A 20672-nucleotide genomic window follows, 5' to 3' on the forward strand; every position below is an offset into this window, starting at 1 on the left:
AGGGATGAGAAAGAGAAGGAAAAGAAGAGGGAAAGGGAGAAAAGGGGAGAGAAACAAAAAAAAGAGAGAGGAGGGGCAGCTAGGTGGCACAGTGGATAAGCTCTTGCCTTGGATTCAGGAGGACCTGTGTTCAAATCTAGCCTCAGACACATGACACTTACCAGCTGTGTGACCCTGGGCAAGTCACTTAACCCTGTTTGCCTTGGTTTCCTCATCTGTAAAATAAGCTGGAGAAGGAAATGGCAAACCACTCCAATAATAACAAAAAGAGACCAACCTACCCTATATCATAAAGAGAAAATAGAGGTGATAGAGATTGGGTATCCATGGTCACACAGCTAATTTACACTAGAATGGGATTTAAGCCCAGGTATCATCTAATTTCATCTCCTGTGCTCTTTTCTCTATGCCACACTCCTTCAGAGCCTTTGCCTATTACTATTCCTTCCAGCCTCATACCATCTGAAGATTTAATAAGCATGCCATATACATCTTCATTAAAGTAACTGATAAAAATGTTACAGAAAACAGGGCCAAGGACAAAATCCTGTGATATTACAGGTTGATAACATCAATCATCCTCTCTAGTTTGCTCAGTCAATCACTTTCAAACCCAGCTAAATTTACAACAATCTAGCCTCCATCTCATCTACAAGGATATTGTGCCTTGCTTAAATCCAGTGTTACCTTTGGCCCAAAGAGTCATTTACACAGGATTCTCTCTTCCTTGGTGGAGATTGCTCACTCAATGCCCACACTTACATGAGATTTGGAGTTGATAAGAATGAGAGTGAAGAGTGATTTAGGTTCTTTGGGTTTCCTACTTTGGGAGAAAAGATGGATGAATGTAAACCTCTCTTCAGGTCTATGAAGGGAGAGGAAGACTGTGGGAAGAGACTGACATGACACAAGAGGAGCTGGCAGTCTCTACTATCTCCTTATCCCCAGCTTACTACACTATAGAGTTCAAGGAGTTGCCCCTTGCATAAGAACTAAGATTCTCTCCCTTGGTTGATCTTAGTTTTCTCACTCTCAATGGAACGGCTTATTTACTCTATATTATCTGGTATATATTCTCCAATACATACTTTCTCTGACTCCTTTTCTGCTATCAACATGGATAAATAGGTTTCTTTGCTATTTGCTATGTGTGTTCCTGGGCCATCTCCATTTGTCCTGATCTATATCTTGCCACTGGACCCAGATGGCTCTGGAGAAGAAAGTGAGGCTGGTGACTTTCCACAGTCCTCTCTCACTTAAATCCAATTCACTTGCATGTCATGGCATCACCTCCCTGATGTCATGGTCCTCTTTGAGAATGAAGGACAAACCACACACAGCAACCACAGCTGGGTGTTATTGTGGAGCTAGCCAAGGAGTCAAGCCTTGGATATAGAACTCGGGCACTCCTTCCACATTTAGGAATAGTGATCAGGAGCTATAGATTTAACCTAAAAATTATACTAGTAATAATTTATGCTAATAATATTTAAAGGATCAGATAAATATAATCACATTTATTCAGTTGTCAAATCCTATCTCTTCCAACTTCTCAATATTTCTCAGAATAGCCCTCTTTTTCCCACTGCTATCACTCTAGTTCCAGGCCTCTACCTCCTACCTGAACTATTGTAGTGACCTCCTGACTAGTCATCCTGCCTCCATTTCTCCCCTTTCCAATCTATCCTTTATACTGCCTCCACTCCTGGACCTCTCACACTAGAAGTACCTTCCAGCGCTGTGACCGCTATCTCAGATTGGATGGTTCCTCCAGTACCTTCATTTTAAGGAAAATATTCAGGCCAGCTATATCTTCATTCCTCTCTAGATTATACTCCTAACTATCTGGACTTATTCTACCATTCCCCTGTGTGGGTACCCATAAATACACATCTCAGCTTCATTTTATGTGTTATCTTCTCTCATTACATTCTAAGTTCCTTGAGGGCAAGAATTGTCTTTCTTCTTATATTTGTATTTCCAGCATTTAGTACAGAGCCTAGCCACATAATAAGCACTTAATAAATGTTTGTGGACTTGACCTGACACAATTACATGTGTGTGTGTGTGTTTGTGTGTGTGTGTGTGTATTCTCAGGCTGATTATTAGATTAATAGATTATTAGAAAATCCTTGTCATCCTGCAAGATCTCATCAGTCTTGGTACTCCACCTCTGATTCATAGATGGAGAGCCTCTGCCCCTCTGTTTCAAAAGTGGAGCCATGAACTCCAAAACCTTCACTTACAGGGGGAACTCAGCTCAGAACATCTCATTTCTCTTTTTTTTCTGATTTTAAATGAACAAATTTATTCCTTAAAAATCATAAACCTATTCATTAAGTTATCGCAGTGAACAAAAAAAAATATGGAACGCTTCACAAATTTGCGTGTCATCCTTGCGCAGGGGCCATGCTAATATTCTCTGTATCATTCCAATTTTAGTATATGTGCTGCCGAAGCAAGCACAGAACATCTCATTTCTCACCAGGCTGCACTACTCTGAGACATCTTTGACTTCTCCTCTGTGTTCCCTGCCTCTCCCCCACCCTTCTCAGCTTCTTTCATATGTTGTCTTTCCCTATTAGATTGTAAGTTCCTCAAGGGCAAGAACTGTCTTTATTTTTAAGTACTTGTATCCTCAGCACTTCCTATCGTACCTGACACACAATAGGTACTTAATGAATGTTTGATTATGACTATGACAGAAAAACAAAACCAAGCACCTTGCACCCACCAAAGGAGAAAAAAAAAAAGGAAAGAAAAGAAACTGAAATAGGAAGCCTTGGTACAAAAGGAGACTTGGATATTCCTACTCCTGTCACTTCCCTCCTTAAAAATCTACAGTAACTTCCCACTGCCTATTGAATAAAATATAAGTTCCTTAATCTGGCATGCAAATCCTTTTATGATCTGTATCCAACTTACTTTTCTGTCACATACAATTACTCCTCTTCACACTTTGTATGTTTCTGCCAAATGAGATTCTTTGCTCTTCCTCAGTCTTGCCTTCCCTGTTCCTATCTCCTTGCCTTTGTGCATGCTACCTCCTCAATTCTAGAATTTTCTTCCTCTACTTCTTCATTTATAGAAATGTTTCTCTTTCTTAAAGATCTGGCTTAGTTACTATCTCTTCTCAGAAGCCTTCTCCGGTCCCCTAGACCTTCTGACTTTAAGTGATCTTTTTATTTTGGGATCTCACATACTCAATGCAGTTATCCTATTAAATGTGCGGTATTGCACAATAGCAATATTTGTATCTGTTTCATCCCCATGCTGTATTGTAAAGTCTTTGAGAGAAAAAGTTCCGTCTTGTTTCATGTTTGTATTCCTAGTTCTGTCCTATAGTTCACTATAATTCAATTCAATTCAATTCAACAAAGTTTCATTGAGCCCATTAGGTGGCAGACAAAAAACAAAGATAAATGTGAATCAGTCCCTGCATTCAAAGAGCTTGTCTTCTATTAGGAGTTAACATATACCAGATAAGTACATTTTTTAAAAAAATGTGCAAAGTAATTGAAAAATAATCTCAAGGGAGAGAATACTAATAAATGGGGAAACCATGAAAGGCATCCTCAAAGAGGCAGTAATTTGAAGGGAACTAGGAAATTCTATAAAGCAGAGATGAAGGGGAGAGAGCATTCCAGACATGGTGGACTGCCTGTGCATAGAAGCAAGAGATAGAATACCCTATAAGGAGAGTAGCAATGGAGCTAGTTTAGATGAAACATAGGGAGCTTGGGGTGAAAGGGAATGGGTGCAATTAGTTCAAAAAGGTAGATTGGAGTCAGATCATGAAGGGATTTAATGCCCAACAAATACAGGTTAAACCCAGAGGCCTTGAGGAGCCACTGGGGTTTCTTGAGCAGGGCAGAGGTACTGTGCTTTATGAATATCAATTTGGCAGCTATGTTACATGGTAGCTGATTGGTGATTATTAAATGAAAAAGAATGGAACTCTCCATTAATCATTTTTGTTCTCTCCTTCCCACTCCAAAATTGTTCCCCTTTGTACTGAAAACAAAGATATAATAGGAACTGAATAGTTTGATGCATCTCTGTCATACATTACCATTTTCCAGCCACCCCAAGCAATAGCGCTATCTCTTCCTTAATATTTCTCTTGTTTTGAATCATAATTTTAAAAAATAGCTTTGGTATTTTCCTTGCATTTATGGATGTCCCAGCTAATTCTTGGATTTAACATTCCTGAGACTATTCTTAGAGGACCATATTATTCAATTACCTTCCCTTGCTTCCATGTTCCACATGGTGTTTGTGTGTGTGTGTGTGTGTGTGTGTGTGTGTGTGTGTGTTAAACTTAGTTATCAGTGAGATCCTCTGCCACTGTATCAGTATTTTTAGACAATGCTCCCTTTTCTTCCTCATTGTAATTGTCTGTGTAAACCCAATTCTGAAGCCCATTGGTGTGGGACTTTCTCCTTATTGGTAGAGATCCACGTCCCCTGCCTGGATAAAGGGCAGGGAAGAGTTGGTAAGAACAGGAAAGAGAAGAACTCTTCAGTGATCACCAATGAGGAGAGAGTCCTATACCAATGGGCTTTGGGAATGGGGATACATCTGTATTTACATTATCATAATTCCACTGTTCTTGAGATAGCTTGACTTCACTCTGACTACATATAAATATACAAATGCATAATATGTACATAAATAATATGCTATGATAATATATAATAAAATGTATAATATGTAATAACGACTACATAGAATTTTTCCAGGACTTATAGTTGCAAATCCCAGATTTTGGTTTGTATATTGGACTGCCAGAGTAGCAGTAAGGCATTTTGCCAAGTTTTGTTTGTGTTTGGTTTTTGTTTATCCTGTGTAATATCTCCTGATTTAGAATATTTGGATAAAGGAATATTTCTCAAAATCTAAATGATGACTTACCCTCTTACCCCAAAAATTCTGTAATTTGATCATGATTTTGTCTATTTCTATAAGTACTGAACTGACTAATCCATAGTTTTACTAGTGGTTGAAGTTAGAATGCTACTTGAATGTAATTGAGAACTAATAGGAACCTTTTTCATTCTTCCCATGGGGCCTTCTTTCTTGGTACTGTAAAGTCATCTGAAAGCTATTGATCAAAGAAAATCTTTTTTTCTTTAGCAATAGAAGTTGCTAATTACATTAGTGATTGCAACTGGAAATGATTCCTTAAAGGCATTTACAAAGATGTTAGTTCAGTGTCACTTTCATTTCTTGGCAACTTAATGAAAAGGGGCCATTTTACTCTGAAAGTTTCTGTGTTCCTAACACAAAGATTAATATACTTATTGTTGGAACATCTAGAACAAAATCTATTCAGCTATTTTCAATTTTAATAATACAGGGGAGAGGAGAAGGCAATTTTCCTTTTTAAATTCACAAAAAATGATTTGTTACTTGATTTCAAATAATTCAAAAATCCATGAATTTTAAATCTTGAAATGTCATTTAAATAGTTTTAAGAAGAAATATTTATTTTTGTTTCAAAAGTACCTTCTGAAAGTGATTTGACAGAAAATTTTGCCAGAGCTAAGGACATATCGAAAGGAGTTCCAAACTACTGCACTTTAGAAATTGGTGAATTAGAAACTATCAATTATTTTCCTTCCTGGTTAGTGGTAATTGAAGAAGAGTAGAGTAAAGACTTGTGAAGAATATGTCATTTGTGTGTTTCAGAAAGATAGTAGTGTCCAGCTTAAAAGACTTGGAATTATGGAAAGCTCTCTGTCCAGATCTGTGTGGGAAAAACACTTCAGTGTTCTCATTAATGAACATAATGTGCATGTGGGTACTTAATAATATTATTTGATGATAGGAAAAAAACTTCAAAGGAAAAAAAAGATGACTCCTTTGTGGTTGTTTGGAATCTACTTCAAACTTTTTAAGAGGTTTAGTCTCAGTTCTTTGTATCTTGTTTTTCTTGAAGATCAAAGTGTCTGTGTCTTCTGGAGGTGACTGCATTAGAACATACAGGCCAGAAATCAAGAAAGGAAGCTACAATAGCATCATTGTCAACGTGAAGACAGCTGTTGCAGATAATCTCCTTTTTTATCTCGGCAGTGCCAAGTTTGTAAGTCTGATTAGCACCTTCTCCCTTTCAGTTGATTCAGTTAAATCCATACACCATGTAGACACGTAGCCAGTGGCTTATTTTGATAAAGGAAGTGGCAATTACGTATTTAAAAGCCAATAACATGGCAACAAAAATTGTCTAATTACTTCCCACTCACCCTCCCCGCCCCATGTGATAACAGAAGAAACATGCCTACCAAAGATTTTTGAAATGTCAAATCAAGTTAGAGTAGTGCAAATATGAGGCAGAAAATTGTTGTGTACAGTATTTAGGTCCTGTGACTTTAATATGTTAACATGGTAGCATTTCTTCTTTATAATTTTAAGAATAATTTTGGTTCCAACTGATTGAAAATAAGAGCAAATTGGTATTGAACATACATTTTTCACATTAAAAATAAGGACTGTTCTTTTTCATCAATGAAATAAAATAATATACACATGAAATAGTAGCAATAAAAATAGAGACTAGAACTATGAGTTCTTTGGTAGAGGTCACATCTAGATAAGGGAATTCCTTCTCCCAATGCAAGTCAGCACCTATTGCCTACAATTTATAATCTTAGAGAGTTGCCTAGGGAATGCTGAAAGGTTAGATAACTTGCCCAGGGTCACAGAGTGTGTCAGAGGTAAGACTTGAACCTAGGTCTTCCTGACTCCAAGGCCAACTCTATCCACTACACCACGATGCCTCAGAAAAAGAGTAATAATAACTATAAATTCTCTAGGACTTTGTGGGTTGTAAATGTAGCCATAAGAACCCTGAGGTAGGTAGTAAAAGTGTTACTATTTCCATTCTGATTAAGAAGAAACTGAAGCCCAGGGAGATGAAACAGTCAGAGATATGACTCAGACCCAGGTCTTTTGATACCTAGTGCAATGCTCTTTAACTTATCCCATAGTAAAAGAAACAACCTTAAAAGTGTTCTTGTATCATTTCTTCTGGCCACCATGTGAACACTTGCTTTGTGCGTGTTCTCTGGCTTTGGAATTGATCGTGTAACATGGAAGATGTTGGCAAAGGACTGCCTAACATGGCGCACCACATCAAAGAAAGTACTGGGCTCTATGAGCAAAACAGGATTGAAGTAGCTCAAAAGAAACGTGAGATGCCCAAATTTAGAGAATCTACCCCAAATGTTCTCATGGACTGTTTGTGCCTGACTTGTGATAGAGCATTCTGAGCTCATATTGGTCTGATTGGCCACAGTCAGACACACTGTAACTTGACTTTAACATAACGATGTCATTTTGATCTTCTTCAAGAATGAAGAACAACAAACCAACCAACCAGTAAAATGAAATTAAGATGACCAATATTTGTGGTTACTATTTATGGTAATGAAATCTTTCCCGGTGATATCTCTAATATTTGTCCAATTCATCTCCCAAATTGAAATGTCAAAAACTTGGTCTACATTGAACTGTCCAATTCAATTAAAATTGAAAGTTCAGTGTGATCTCTTTGTCCTAGCTCTCTTACTCAAAGATCTTCGGGTTTAAAACAGAACTTTCATCAGCCAAGGAATGACATGAAACAAATCTTCTGGTTTAAGCCAAAATATTTTCTTGAGTTCTTGTACTGCCACTTTGCCCTGTTTCTTACCCCAAATCCTAAAGTAGGAATTCTCCCAAATGAGAGCTAATGTCTATACTATGCAGACTTCCAAAGGCCTCTGGTAGCTTAGTCTTAAAAATATTGGAGACCTTAATACTACTTCTTTCTTATTCATCTTATTTCTGCCAACATAATCAATGTCAAGAGATAGAATGCTACAGTGGAAAGAGCTCTGGCTTTGAGTCAAGGAGGCCTGGGTTCGAGTCAAAATCTAACACACTCTGGCTGTCATACCCTGCGCTAGCCACTTAAATTCTCAGTACCTCCAGGAAATTCTCTAAGACTTTAAGTTGCTGAAACGTTACCAAATTTCATTGCTATAGAAAATTGGGGGGTGCCATGGGGAAAGTATTCCTTACACCATTGAAATAACAGGCTCAGACTTTCTCCTTACTACACCCCCCCCCCAAAAAAAAAACTAATGTCAACATGTAAGCAAGTAAGACTCCCTTACCATGCACATATATGTATGACCCCTGCACAGGGCAGGGATATCTCCCACTTTAAAGGTTATCACAGTAAAATGTTAATTAGAAAAATATACAAAAACATAGTTGATATCACTTGAGTTACATTATCTAAGGATTCCTAATTGTTCCACATATGTAAATTGGAGCTAGCCCTTGTCAGCAGACCCAAAGAATATCATCACACTATTTTATACAGGTACTTCATGGCAAATTATTTTCCAATTCTGCTTGTCTATCTTAGACTGATTTTCTGGCCATAGAAATGAGAAAGGGAAAAGTGAGCTTCCTCTGGGATGTTGGCTCTGGAGTTGGACGAGTTGAATACCCAGATTTGACCATTGATGACTCCTATTGGTACCGAATTGAAGCATCAAGGTATTTAACTACAATAATAGTGACCATCATCACTAAGTTTTACAACATTTTGAAACCGTCATTAAATTAACTCCTAGATAATTAAATCAGTTTCATAGTAACTGTTGCTAGGTGTGTTGGGATATATAAATTCTATTCATTTATTTGAAAAAATCTATGTAAACTCTAAGAAAATATGCCTCTACATTATAGATGTGCATGTTTAATATGTTGTCCTATAAAGTCTACTTTAGTGCCTTGTTGTTGCATGAACATGACCCCCTGGGTTCTTTAACAATATGTGAGTAGAGGAAAAGTTCTTTAAGGTCCTTCCAAGGTAAGAAAGTATGAACACAGACCTCTTTCATCCAAAGACCAATGTAGCTAAAATTGAGAAGGTTTATCTCCAGAACATCATTCATCAGATGAATGTTTGGCCACAACAACACACGAAGACCTTCTATTAAGATTTAGATAGGTTATGATATCTAGTAGTGGGGGAACAGTAAAGAAAACATGGATTCTGGAAAAGCATATGCATATGCATGTTATGTTTATATGTGTGTATGCATATGTATTGCATATACATGTATGTATACATGAATATAATTATGTACATATTTATATACACATGCATGCATGTGCATTGTATATATGTATGTTTATATGTAAGTGTATATTTGTATAATTATGTGTACATAAGTATAAGTATAAACAAAAACATAGGTATAGGTGTATGTTGAAAGAAAAAGACTGTCACCCATTGAGTTTGCATGTTCCAATGAATGAAACTTTCATTTTCCTAAATCCTATTTCAGTATAATTAAAACCAAGATATAATCAAGAAATTTGGAGAGTGGATACTGTGTATGGAGCATCATTCAGGGTACACTCACTATAGGAAATGAAAGAAGATGCCCAGGGAAATGGTAGAAACCAGGACCCATTAGCATGAACAAAAGGAACAGTACATGAGAAAGCTTTCAACTAGAATGTAAAGCAGCTAGAAAATAGCTTTCATTTGACAAATGGCAAATCCATCAACTAATTATTGCTGTTATCATTTGCCATTAGTCACCAGCAGGCCCCGAGTTGAGGAGAACACTATGATGATTGTGTTCCCTGCTTGTTATGTATAATCATAACATCCAAAGAAGATCAGATTCTTGGTTTTCAATTCAAATTTGGGGGAGTAAGGAATATTTGAAAGCTAAAAACCCTGAAGTGTTTATCTTTTAAGTTCTGAGACATGAGCTTGCCAAATATCTCTCTATTTTGTACATTTATTTTATGAAATGTGTCTGGAAAGCATGTATATTGTTTTCTCTGCTTTCTTTCTCTTTGCTCCTGAAGGACTGGGAGGAATGGAACCATTTCTGTTAGAGCACTGGATGGTCCCAAAGCCAGCATCATACCAAGCACATACAATTCAATCTCTCCCCCGGGCTATACGATTCTAGATGTGGATGCAAATGCAATGCTCTTTGTTGGTGGTTTGACTGGGAAATTAAAGGTAAAAGGGTTTTCTTCATCCTTATATATTTGATCTTAGTAACTGGTGAATTTCTATTAACTAGTTTGCGGAACAGACATTTTTTTAAAACCATCTAACGAATGTCAGTTTTCAACTTCACTAGTTTTGTTGTTGTTTTTCTTTTTTATTAAAACATGACTTCAATGAGAACAATATTTTTTTAAGCTGAAACCAAATTTTCATGGATTGCTTCTTTTCCCCAAAAAGGGAGGTATCTATCTATGCTGTGGCAATTGTTTTTCCCTCTGATATGACACAAATTTCTTTACATTCTTCTTTTATCTCTTTTCATGTCAGTCTTCTCAGAGGTGGGTGTTTTTTTTAAAACGCAACCTCATTTTAAATATCCCTTTATGACTTAACTCTCACATAGGATATGGAGTGATATGAAGTTAGACTCAGTACTAATTAAAAGATTTATGACTACCTTGGGAAATATCCCAGAAACTATAAGCTTTCAGATCATGATCTGTCTCTGAAAAATTTTAAGTTGATCTTTTCCTCATTCTTACAAGGTAATGCTCTTAATATTCATACTTGCTTCATGGCAGGTACTTGTGCATTACCAGTGCCTGAATTTTAAAGGGGTTCATGTTGTTGAAATGAAATGAGGTGTTTGTGAAAAGACCTGTGGGTGAGGCAGAAAAGCACAGTTGAATAGAATGGATTAGTCCTGAGCTTGTAGGAAATATCCAGGGAAAAAATTCATCAGGAAGATTGAAAAGCCATGGTGACCCCAAATTTTAATCTGACAGTTGCAAAGAAAGCCTTTTATAGTTCCCATGAGGACCCAGTCCTGACCTTTAGAGAGAGGGAGGTTACAAAACAGGTTTATTTATTTTATTTTATAGATAAGGTAGGACTACAAAATAAGAATACTAATTCTACAAGCCACAAGATGAAATCAGCCTTGTTAACTAGAAACGCACACTCTAGGAAGCTGGTCATCCATTCTTCACCCTAACGTAAACTGTTTTTGTCCCCAGGGATGTACCTGGTAAGAAAGTAGTTCTCTCTTACAGAAGGCTCCCCTAGGGACAGAGAGAAAAGAGGGACAAAGGGAATTAACAAATAATCTAAAAAACTCATTAAGGCCAATCATTTTAAGCACTAGTCTCTTGGAATGTTTATTAGAGCTACTCACAAAAACTGGAATAAACAGCTTGGGAGAACAGCAAAAAAGAGAAGAAGCAAAAAGCAAAGCTAATCCACCGTGTTGGAAAATCAGGTTATGTATATTTGGGGTGAACTGCTGCCTGTGGTGGGAAAAAGGATTGCATGAAGTGCTGCTGCTGTTCAGTCATTTCAGATTCTTCATAATCCCATTTGAGGTTTTCATGGCAAAGATCCTGGAGAGGTTTGCCATTTCTTTCTCCAGCTCATTTTACAGATGAAGAGCTAAGGCAAACAGGGTTAAATGACTTGTCTAGGGTCACACAGCTAGTAATTGTCTGAGGCTAAATTTGAATTCATGAAGATTAGTCTTTCTGATTCCAAGCCCAGGGCTCTATCCACTGCATGGCCTAGCTGAACAAAGTATTCCCACTTTAATTTTCACTATCACTGATCAACATCATCACTTTATCAACGCAGTTCAACAAATGAATCATAAGCACCTACCATTGACAGACATTCTAGCCCCTGGGTCTACAAAGACATGAGGGATTAGAGATTCCAAAGTACCAGTGGTTTGGTCACCACTGGTGACCACTGGAGATGGTATTTTGGAGATAGGCCACATTGACTAATCTGGCCAAAAAATTACGACCAAATTTATTTTTAAGCACTGTGATCACAGTTTGAGCCAAATTCTAACAAACGTTTTGTTTCCTATGTGCAGAAGGCTGATGCTGTACGAGTTATTACCTTCACTGGATGTATGGGTGAAACATACTTCGACAGCAAACCCATAGGGTTGTGGAATTTCCGAGATATAGAAGGTGACTGTAAAGGATGCACAGTCAGGTTAGTTATAGTTTGACCTCTTTTCATCTAGTCCTCTTTGTTCTAATGATCTCAGTTTCAGTATGCAGTATTTTATTATTATAGATAAGGCATCAAGAGATCACATAGTTTCTGTTCTGTTCATTCTATTCACCATGAAGAGTGGAGCACTCTCATGTAGTATTCCTCAGGCCTGGAAAATTATGCACAAGTAGATAAGGAAGGAGATAGTTACTTGGGAAGGAAAAAATAGAAAAGGATCTAGATAGTAAGGATCTAGAACCCTGTAAAAAGTATAAAAATGCCCACATGTTAAACAAACGTATTTTAAAATAAAACCTGAAAAATAAATCTAGGCTATTTACTTACTTAATGAGGGCAGGGACTATGTCTTCTTAACCTCATATTGATTTTTATCTCAGTGCCTCTGGCACATGCATAACCATTGACATAAGATTTGCTTTGATAAAGCAGTTTTTTTTTTCTTGGTTGTGAAATTGCAAATCTATTATGTACAACTTGCTATTCCTTTTATATTTATAATAAAATTATCACATAAATTTCTTTTTTTTATCAAGAGTTCCCTACTCCAATGAAATCAAAGGTCCCAGACTCCCTACCCCCCAAAATTAGAAAAAAATATAGAATAGATTCCCTATTTAATAAATGAACTTGGGACTTCCTTATATCATTGAAATCATAGGTTGTCTGAAAAAAAAATGGGAAAATTGTTTACTAACTTGGGAAATAGATTTAGATCAGAGGCATGCTGGTAAAGGTTTAACAACTGTGGGGGTAAGGGAGGAATGGACTCTTGACATACTTTGAAATTTAATCTGTATTATTAGCATCTTCTTGTCTAGACAATCAACAAAACAATAAATCAAACTTTGATTTGTAGCATTTGTTGTTTTCAGAGGTATAAATGCTAACACTGAAAATCTAACAATGGTTCTCCCCAGCCAGTTCAAGATGGCAAAAGCTTGATTTAGATTCACATCAAACAAAACAATATTATAAAACACTTAGCACAGTATTGGGCACATAATAGATAGGTTCCTCTCATATATCATATACTTCTATGAATTCCTGCTGGATGAGAGACAATAAGAAAAAATAAACTATAAACAAGATGGAACAAAGGGAAATAATGAATTTATCTTACTTGAAGTAGAAATGCGATTCTTTTTCTGTTGAAGAAATTAAGAAAGTATTAAGGACAAGATGTACTGTTTATGCTTAAAAAAACAATTTCTATACTATGAAAAAACATAAAGAAAGAAAAATAATAACTTAGGGAAAATATTAATGGTAATGACAGGTACACAGAAATACACAACAGATTAATCTTTATATATCAAATATATATAAGAAACTGTTAAGAATATACAAAGCTAACAACAAATCCACAATGGATAAATTATCAAAGTATGAAATGACAGTTTTCAACAGAACATTATTAATCAACACAAATCATTAATAATGAGGTTCAACCTCACTAACAATCAAGAGATGCAAATCAAAGCAACCTTGAGGTTCTAACTCAAACCCATCAAAATTAACAAAAATAATTAAAAGCAACTAAATTTAGTGCTGGTCAGGTCAAGTCAAATTAGCAAACACTTATTAATCATTTAATATATGCCAAGCACTATGCTAAATGCTGGGTTACAAAGGAAGGCAAAAATCTAGTCCCTACCCTAAAGAAACTCATTTTCAAATGGGGAAAATAACAAACTACAAATATATATATACATATATACATATATATGTGTGTGTGTGTGTGTGTGTGTGTGTGTGTGTGTGTACATATATACACACAGAGCAGACTGAAGAAACTCTGAGGTCATAATATCAGGAGCTCAGACGTGGAAGAATGAGAAGGGACCAGAGGAAAGGCCTCCTAAAATGGTGAGTTTTAGGCTGAGTCTTGAAGGGCTCTAGAAAACCAAGAGGCATAGGAACAGTGGGAGAGCATTCCAGGCCTAAGGGACACAGTGCAAGGCACAGAATTGGGTTGAGTGTCACTTCAAGTACTGTAAGTAAGCCAATGTTGCTAGAATGTAGAGTATATGGAGACAAATAAAGTGTAAGAAGACTAAAGAGTTAGGACAGGGCTATGGAGAACGCTCCTTCTTTGCTGATCGAATTGCAAACTTTTACAGTCTTTTGTAGAGCAATCTGGGAATATGCAGTAAAAGTTGCAAAAGCTATTTTACTCCATGATCCAGTAATTCCTTTGTTGAAAATATACTCTAAACTCTGGTCAATGCAATGATCAACTATCAGTCCCAAAGACCGAATATGAAATATTCACTCGACTCCTACCAGAAAGGTGATGAACTTAAAATGAAGAGAGAGACATGTTTAGGCGTGGTCAGTGTGGGGGAAATTGTTGTGCTGGACTACTGATGTTTATGATGAAAGTTTTGTTGTGGATTTTTTGTTGTTGTTCAGTGGAGGGGGTGGGGGTAGTAATGGTATGGATTAATTATAAATCCATGTAAAAAGTAAATTTATTATATATACCTAGGATGTAATATAATATATGTGTATGTGCATATATACATATATATGCATACCTTAAAAGTGTAATAACAACAGCAACAGTATAAAAGAACTATCTTTTCAAAGATTTTCACAGCAACATTATTTGTACTTGCAAACAACAACCACAACCAAAAGAAAGCTAAATATCCCAAATGAGGGGGGGATGGTTGAGTAGGTTATAATGCACTAATATAACTGAATACAATAAAGCAACATAGATCAACAAGTATAACAAATGTAAAGAAATATAGACAGATTTTATGAAATAATGCTAAGTGGAAAAAAGGCAAAACCAGAAAAAAAGACTTCACAATAACTATGACCACATAAGAGGAAGACTATGTGGGAATGAATGAACAGATGGAGAATCATGGTGGCTAAAAGGTAATATCGTACAGTAGATAGAGAGCCTAGTTTGGAGGCATATGACCTAAGTCCAAATCTGGTCTCTGCCACTTAATCCCAACATGACTTTGGTTCAGTCACTATGTCTTTCTTCTCCTTCCTTTCTTCATTTCTAAAATGAGGAGCTTGGTTTAGATGACTTAGTCTAAGATCCATTAAAATTCTAGATCAATCATCTATGGAGGAATCACTGAAAAATTATGACATTTTGTACATTAAAATTCAATTAATCAAATAGAAACAGTCACAAAGCAAATACGATTAATTGCTCTAATGTTTGTCTACTGTTAATAGAAAGCAACCTGACTGATTGCATTAATGCTAATATTTATTGTAAATCACTTAATTTAAATATATATGTATATATTGAATAGTCAAAGGTTCATTCCTAAGAGTACATTAGAATATAACAATCAGTAGAAACTAAATAGTAGATAAGTTGATGAATATTAAAATCAGCAATACAAAGATTTTTAAAATTAAGGAGCAATCAGTAAATCTTGACTGTTATTTTCAGTCTGAGGTACACATACATATTGCCATGACCTGTGTTCCCTTAATCCACTCTCCATTCTACCTAGCATTGCGGGTAAAACATCACATTTCCTTTCCAGCATGTCAGAATAAGGGTATAGGAGGCAAGAGTTTCTAAGTTATACTGCTTAGTCCCTTCCCTACACCTTCATGTAATTGGACATTAAGGTTAAAATGAGAGGAATGCCTAAATGTTATAATATGCCTTTAGCACAGCTTTGAAAAAAATATGAAAGTCTTCTATATATTTACAATTCACAGGCTATTCCCATTGCATTAGAGCTAAAAATAGGAGAGTGTTATTATTCATAAGTAATAAGATTAAGCTATAGCAACTAGATCTAAAATCAAGGCCCAAGTAGGAAACAAGGGAAAGTTAAGGCTTAGAGATATAGCTCATTGATCATACAAAATAGTAGTCACTTTCCATGAAATTGTGTTCAAAAATGAATAGGAAAACTTTAAAAATCAGGCTGCTGGTGAGTGTTAACTACAAGGCAGCTAGAGCTATAAACCTAAAATAAAAGTTCATTTAAAATATTCTGAGTATAAACAATTCTTAATAGAAGGCTAGATGGTGAAATGCTGCAGTACAATATATTACAGCACTCGCTATTGTTTTCTTTTTATCTCAAGGTCATAAGTTTAAATTGGACTAAACTATAGTTGATCCAAAGCAATCTCATAATTTTGTCAGGTGAAATTAGTTGATCCAAATCTCACTGTACAGGTGTGCCATGCCAAAATCACCTCTTGTTGATGAGTATTACTCTTGAGTCCCTCCTCAACTCCTTCATGAGTTACAGAATCATAGGATTTAGACCTGAAAAGGCTATTGGCCAACATCATCTAATCCAAACCCTAAATTTTACAGACTAGCAAACTGAAGCCTGGAGAGACTAGATCCACTTGCCCATTTCACATAATTATAGTGACAAAGCCAATACTAGAACCCATGTCTTTTGACTCCCAAATCAGTACTCTCTCCACTATAGGTTGAGTGTGCATGGACAAAATCTATGCAATAGTGTTGCTGCTCCATAGTTTTGTAGAAGAAATCCATGCTGTTCATTTTGTTCATACACCTTTCCTGACAAGACCCATAACTTTGTCTGTCCTTTGGTGGCAATGCCACAGTAGGTCAGTATCTTCAGGGAACAGACAAAAGATCTTAACCTGGAGTATGTGAACTTACTTTTTATGTAAGTGGGGTTATTAGACTTAATAACTTAATAACCTCCTCTAGGAAGTCTAATTCTAATGGTGGAAGCAAATAAGAAAATAACTAAGTATATGCAAGATCTATAACTTGAATCTTAACCTGGGATGTGTGAACTTATTTTTTAAATAAATGAGGTTATTAGATTTAATAACTTAATTACCTCCTCAAGGAGCCCTAATTCTAATAGTGGAAGCAAATAAGAAAATTGCTAAGTACGTGCAAGATCTATGCAGAGTAAGTGGAAGGTAATGTCAAAGGAAAAGACACTAGCAGCTGGATGTATCCTGAAAGGACTCCTGCAGAAGGTAGGATTTCAGCTGTGGCATGAAAGAAATTAGAGAATCCAGGAGGCAGAGGTGAGGATGGAGAACATTCAACTAATGGGGAGACAGCCCAGTGCAAAGACATAGAGACTGGAAATTGAGGGTCATGTGTGAGGAACAGCAAGGTCAGTATTGCTGGTTTACTCATCAGTGGAGGTGAGTAAAATGTAAATAGACTGGAAAGATAGGAAGAGTCAAATTTGGAAGAGCTTTAAATGCTAAAAAGAGAATCTTATATATGATCCTAGAGATAATAAGTAACCACTAGAATTTATTGAGTGACATGTTTGGACCTATGCTTTTTGAAAACAATTTAGGTGGCTGAGTAGAGGATGGATTGAAGTAGAGAGAGACACGAAGCAGTGACCACTTAAAAGGTTACTGCAATAATCCTAGAAAGAGGTGATGGGGGCCTAAACTAAAGTGATGGTTATGGAGGTGGAAAAAGAGGGAACAAATGTGAGAAATGTTGTTGAGATGGAATCAACAAGACTTAAAATTTTATTGGATATGTCAGATGAGTGAGAATGAGGATTCAAGGATGACACCCAAGTCATGAGCTTGGGTGCCTGGGAGGATGGTGGTGCCCTCAACATAAGTAAGCAAATTCAGAAAAGTGGTCGGTTTGGAGGGAAAGAAATGAGTGCTGTTTTGGTCATTTTAAGTTTGAGAGCCTCAAACTGGACATCCAATTTGAAATATTCCAAAGGCACTTGGTGATGTAGGGCTGTAATTCAGGAAAGAGACTAGGGATAGAGATGAAGAAAGAGAGACAGAGACAGAGATCTGGGAATCATCTATTGATAACTGAACCCATGAGAGCTAATGAGGTCCCCAAGTAAGAGATGTAGAGAGAAAAAGAGAAGATGGATTGTGTCAGAGCCGTGGCTATAATCCCAGTTACTGGATGGGATATGGATGGTGAATCAGCAAAGGACGAACTGGTCAGACAGTGAGAAGAACAACCAAGAGAAAGTAGCATCACAAAAACCCAGAGAGAAGAGTGCTTCCAAGAGGAGAGAATGGTTAGTAGTATCTAATGAGAATTTAGAAAAGGTCATTAAATATGACAATTATGGATTATTGATAACTTTAAAGAGATCAATTTCAGTTGAGTGATGAAGTTGGAAGCCATATCACAGTGGGTTAAGAAGAGAACGAGAGGAAAAGAATTGAAGGCACTGATTGTAAATGGATTTTTGAGTTTCAAGAGAGACTGGCCTAGTAACCCACACTGGAAAAAAAAATGGCCTGGCATAATAGATAGCCAGACTCAGGCTAGTTTTAAGATACTGTCTATGTGACCCTGGGCAAATAACTTAACATCTTTGTGCCCCAAGCAGTTTTCCAAGACCATAAATTGCAGAACATTTATTTATCTGTGTTAATAGAGGGAACTTCCTCACCAGGAGTTGCCTGTGCCAACAAAATCCAAGGTGTGTATGTATACATACATAAATATAGATGATAAACTCAGCCCAGAATTGAAAGGTAGGAGGAGACAGACCTAGATCTCTTGTGGGGAATTTGCTAAGCACCTTTAATGATCCCAAACTGTTCATTTCTTCCAAAGATTTTTTTGAACTATTATTTCTCTGTTAATACTTTAATGCTGGGAATTATAGAATACCATGATCTTGGAAGAACCAAAATTGTAGATAACTCAAAGGGTAATGGAAAGACAAATGTCTTGCAGTCAATGAAAAAAAAAGAGAGAATTGTTTGGAGAGGAAAGAAGGAAGGAAGGAAAGAAGGAAGGAAGAAGGGAAAGGAAAGGAAAGAAGGAAAGGAAAGGAAAGGAAAGGAAAGGAAAGGAAAGGAAAGAAGGAAAGTGCCTCCCCAACATCTTTCACATCTAATCCTTTCTCTCTATTTAAATATCTATCACCTTAGATCTAGCCCTCATCCCCTCTTACCTAGATTATTGCAGTGGCATCCTAAATTGGCCTTCTTGCCTCAAATTGCTCCCCACTTCAGTCCATCCTTCACACAGCTGCCAAAATTATTTTCCTTAAGCAGAGATCTGACTGTGTCAATCCCCTACTAAATCAATTGGAGTGGCTTCCTATTGTCTCTAAAGTCAGATATAAACTCCTCTGTTTAGCTTTTATAGTCCTTCATAAACTTACCCTAATCAATCTTTCTAGCCTCATTGAATATTACTTCCCCTTCCACATTCTGTGATCTGGCCAATCTGATCTTCCCTTTGCTCCTTCCACATGGGAACGCCATTTCCCATTGCTATGCCATTGCACTAGTTGTCTCCCATTCTGAGAAAGCATTACCTCTTTACTTTTGACTCAGAGAATCATTTACCTCCTTCAAGGCACATCTCAGGCACTACCCTCCAAGTGAAGCCTTTCCTGATCCCCTCACCTCCTACTGCCCTACCTATCAAACCTATCAAATTACCTTGTATTCAACTACTTTGTATGTATTTGTATTTATTCTTTTTATTTATTCTGTATATATTTATATGTCCTTATCTCTTGCATTCAAATATAGGCCCCTTCTGAGTAGAAATTGTTTCATTCTTTCTATCTATCTATATATACATATATACTTTATATATATTCTACATATACTTTCTATTCATATCTATATCTATATATACATATATATATGCATATATATACAATCCCCCCAACTGGAGTAGGCACTTAGGAAATACTTATTAATAGATTGATTGATTGATTGATGATAGATACATGCAGTCCTCAGAATATTAGATCAATTGAGAATTAACGTAAAAGATATCAAGGACATGTGTGACTGAAAAAAAAGTGTTAGGCAAGAGTAACAAGAAAGAGAAAGATAACCAACGGACAATCTGAGTGCTGTACTGCTATTACTAAAGTGTTCATTTAGCCAGGAGAAGAGACTTCAAGTGTTTCAGCTTGACCCTGCATGGAGGATTTATGGAAAAACATGGGCAAGAATTACACAAGAAAAGAAGGCAGATTATAGAGGAAGTACCCACATTGATGAGTTTATATACAATCACCTAAGTTACTGGTACAGTCCTGTGAACCCTGTAGATATATAATAAAGGTTTTTGCTTATTACTGTTCCTATTCAGTGAAAATCTTGTTGGTTTGCTTTCTTCTTGGTCCCTTTCTTTCCTTCTTCTATCCTATCCCATATGTGTAACCTCTCCATTGAATCAGGACCATTTAAAATAATATGTACATGGTATATTATTCATTGATTCATTCATTTATTCAAAAAATCCTTACCGAATGCCCATTAAGTGGGAAGCACCATGTTAAGTATTTATATATGGAATATATGACACATGGTCCCTGGCCTCCAAGAGTTCACGATCAGTGTATGTTGCATCAACATGGTGAATATCATGACTAATAGATTTTTTTCCTTTCTAGTCCACAGGTAGAAGACAGTGAGGGTACAATCCAGTTTGATGGAGAAGGCTATGCTTTGGTCAGCCGCCCCATACGCTGGTACCCCAATATCTCTACAGTCATGTTCAAGTTCAGGACCTTTTCCTCAAGTGCTCTCCTGATGTACCTTGCCACCCGAGACCTGGTAAAAAAAAATCTCTCTCTCTCTCTCTCTCTCTCTCTCACACACACACACACACACACACACACACACACACACACACACACAC

At 36.6% G+C, this 20672-nt stretch overlaps 1 protein-coding gene, 1 long non-coding RNA gene and 1 other non-coding gene across 4 annotated transcripts in view; 1 reads left to right on the plus strand and 2 right to left on the minus strand.

The window, feature by feature from the left end:
* LAMA2 (laminin subunit alpha 2) overlaps positions 1-20672 on the plus strand; it is a 793905-nt gene that overhangs the window by 714004 nt on the left and 59229 nt on the right. For both annotated transcript variants that reach the window (XM_027848591.1, XM_027848592.1), the window contains exons 46-50: positions 5942-6085; positions 8417-8550; positions 9883-10042; positions 11904-12028; positions 20425-20587. In XM_027848591.1, the coding sequence (XP_027704392.1) occupies positions 5942-6085; positions 8417-8550; positions 9883-10042; positions 11904-12028; positions 20425-20587 (726 nt within the window). The remainder of the gene's footprint in view (positions 1-5941; positions 6086-8416; positions 8551-9882; positions 10043-11903; positions 12029-20424; positions 20588-20672) is intronic.
* Positions 1-20672, minus strand: part of LOC114033155 — a 166101-nt gene that overhangs the window by 125288 nt on the left and 20141 nt on the right. The gene's annotated exons all lie outside the window — the stretch shown is intronic.
* On the minus strand, positions 2360-2466 carry LOC114033238. Its single transcript, XR_003567944.1, has one exon. It is a non-coding gene; the product is annotated as a U6 spliceosomal RNA (small nuclear RNA).

Source organism: Vombatus ursinus, unplaced genomic scaffold (genome assembly GCF_900497805.2).
Source record: "Vombatus ursinus unplaced genomic scaffold, bare-nosed wombat genome assembly UNPS02006779.1, whole genome shotgun sequence".
NCBI lineage: Eukaryota > Metazoa > Chordata > Mammalia > Diprotodontia > Vombatidae > Vombatus > Vombatus ursinus.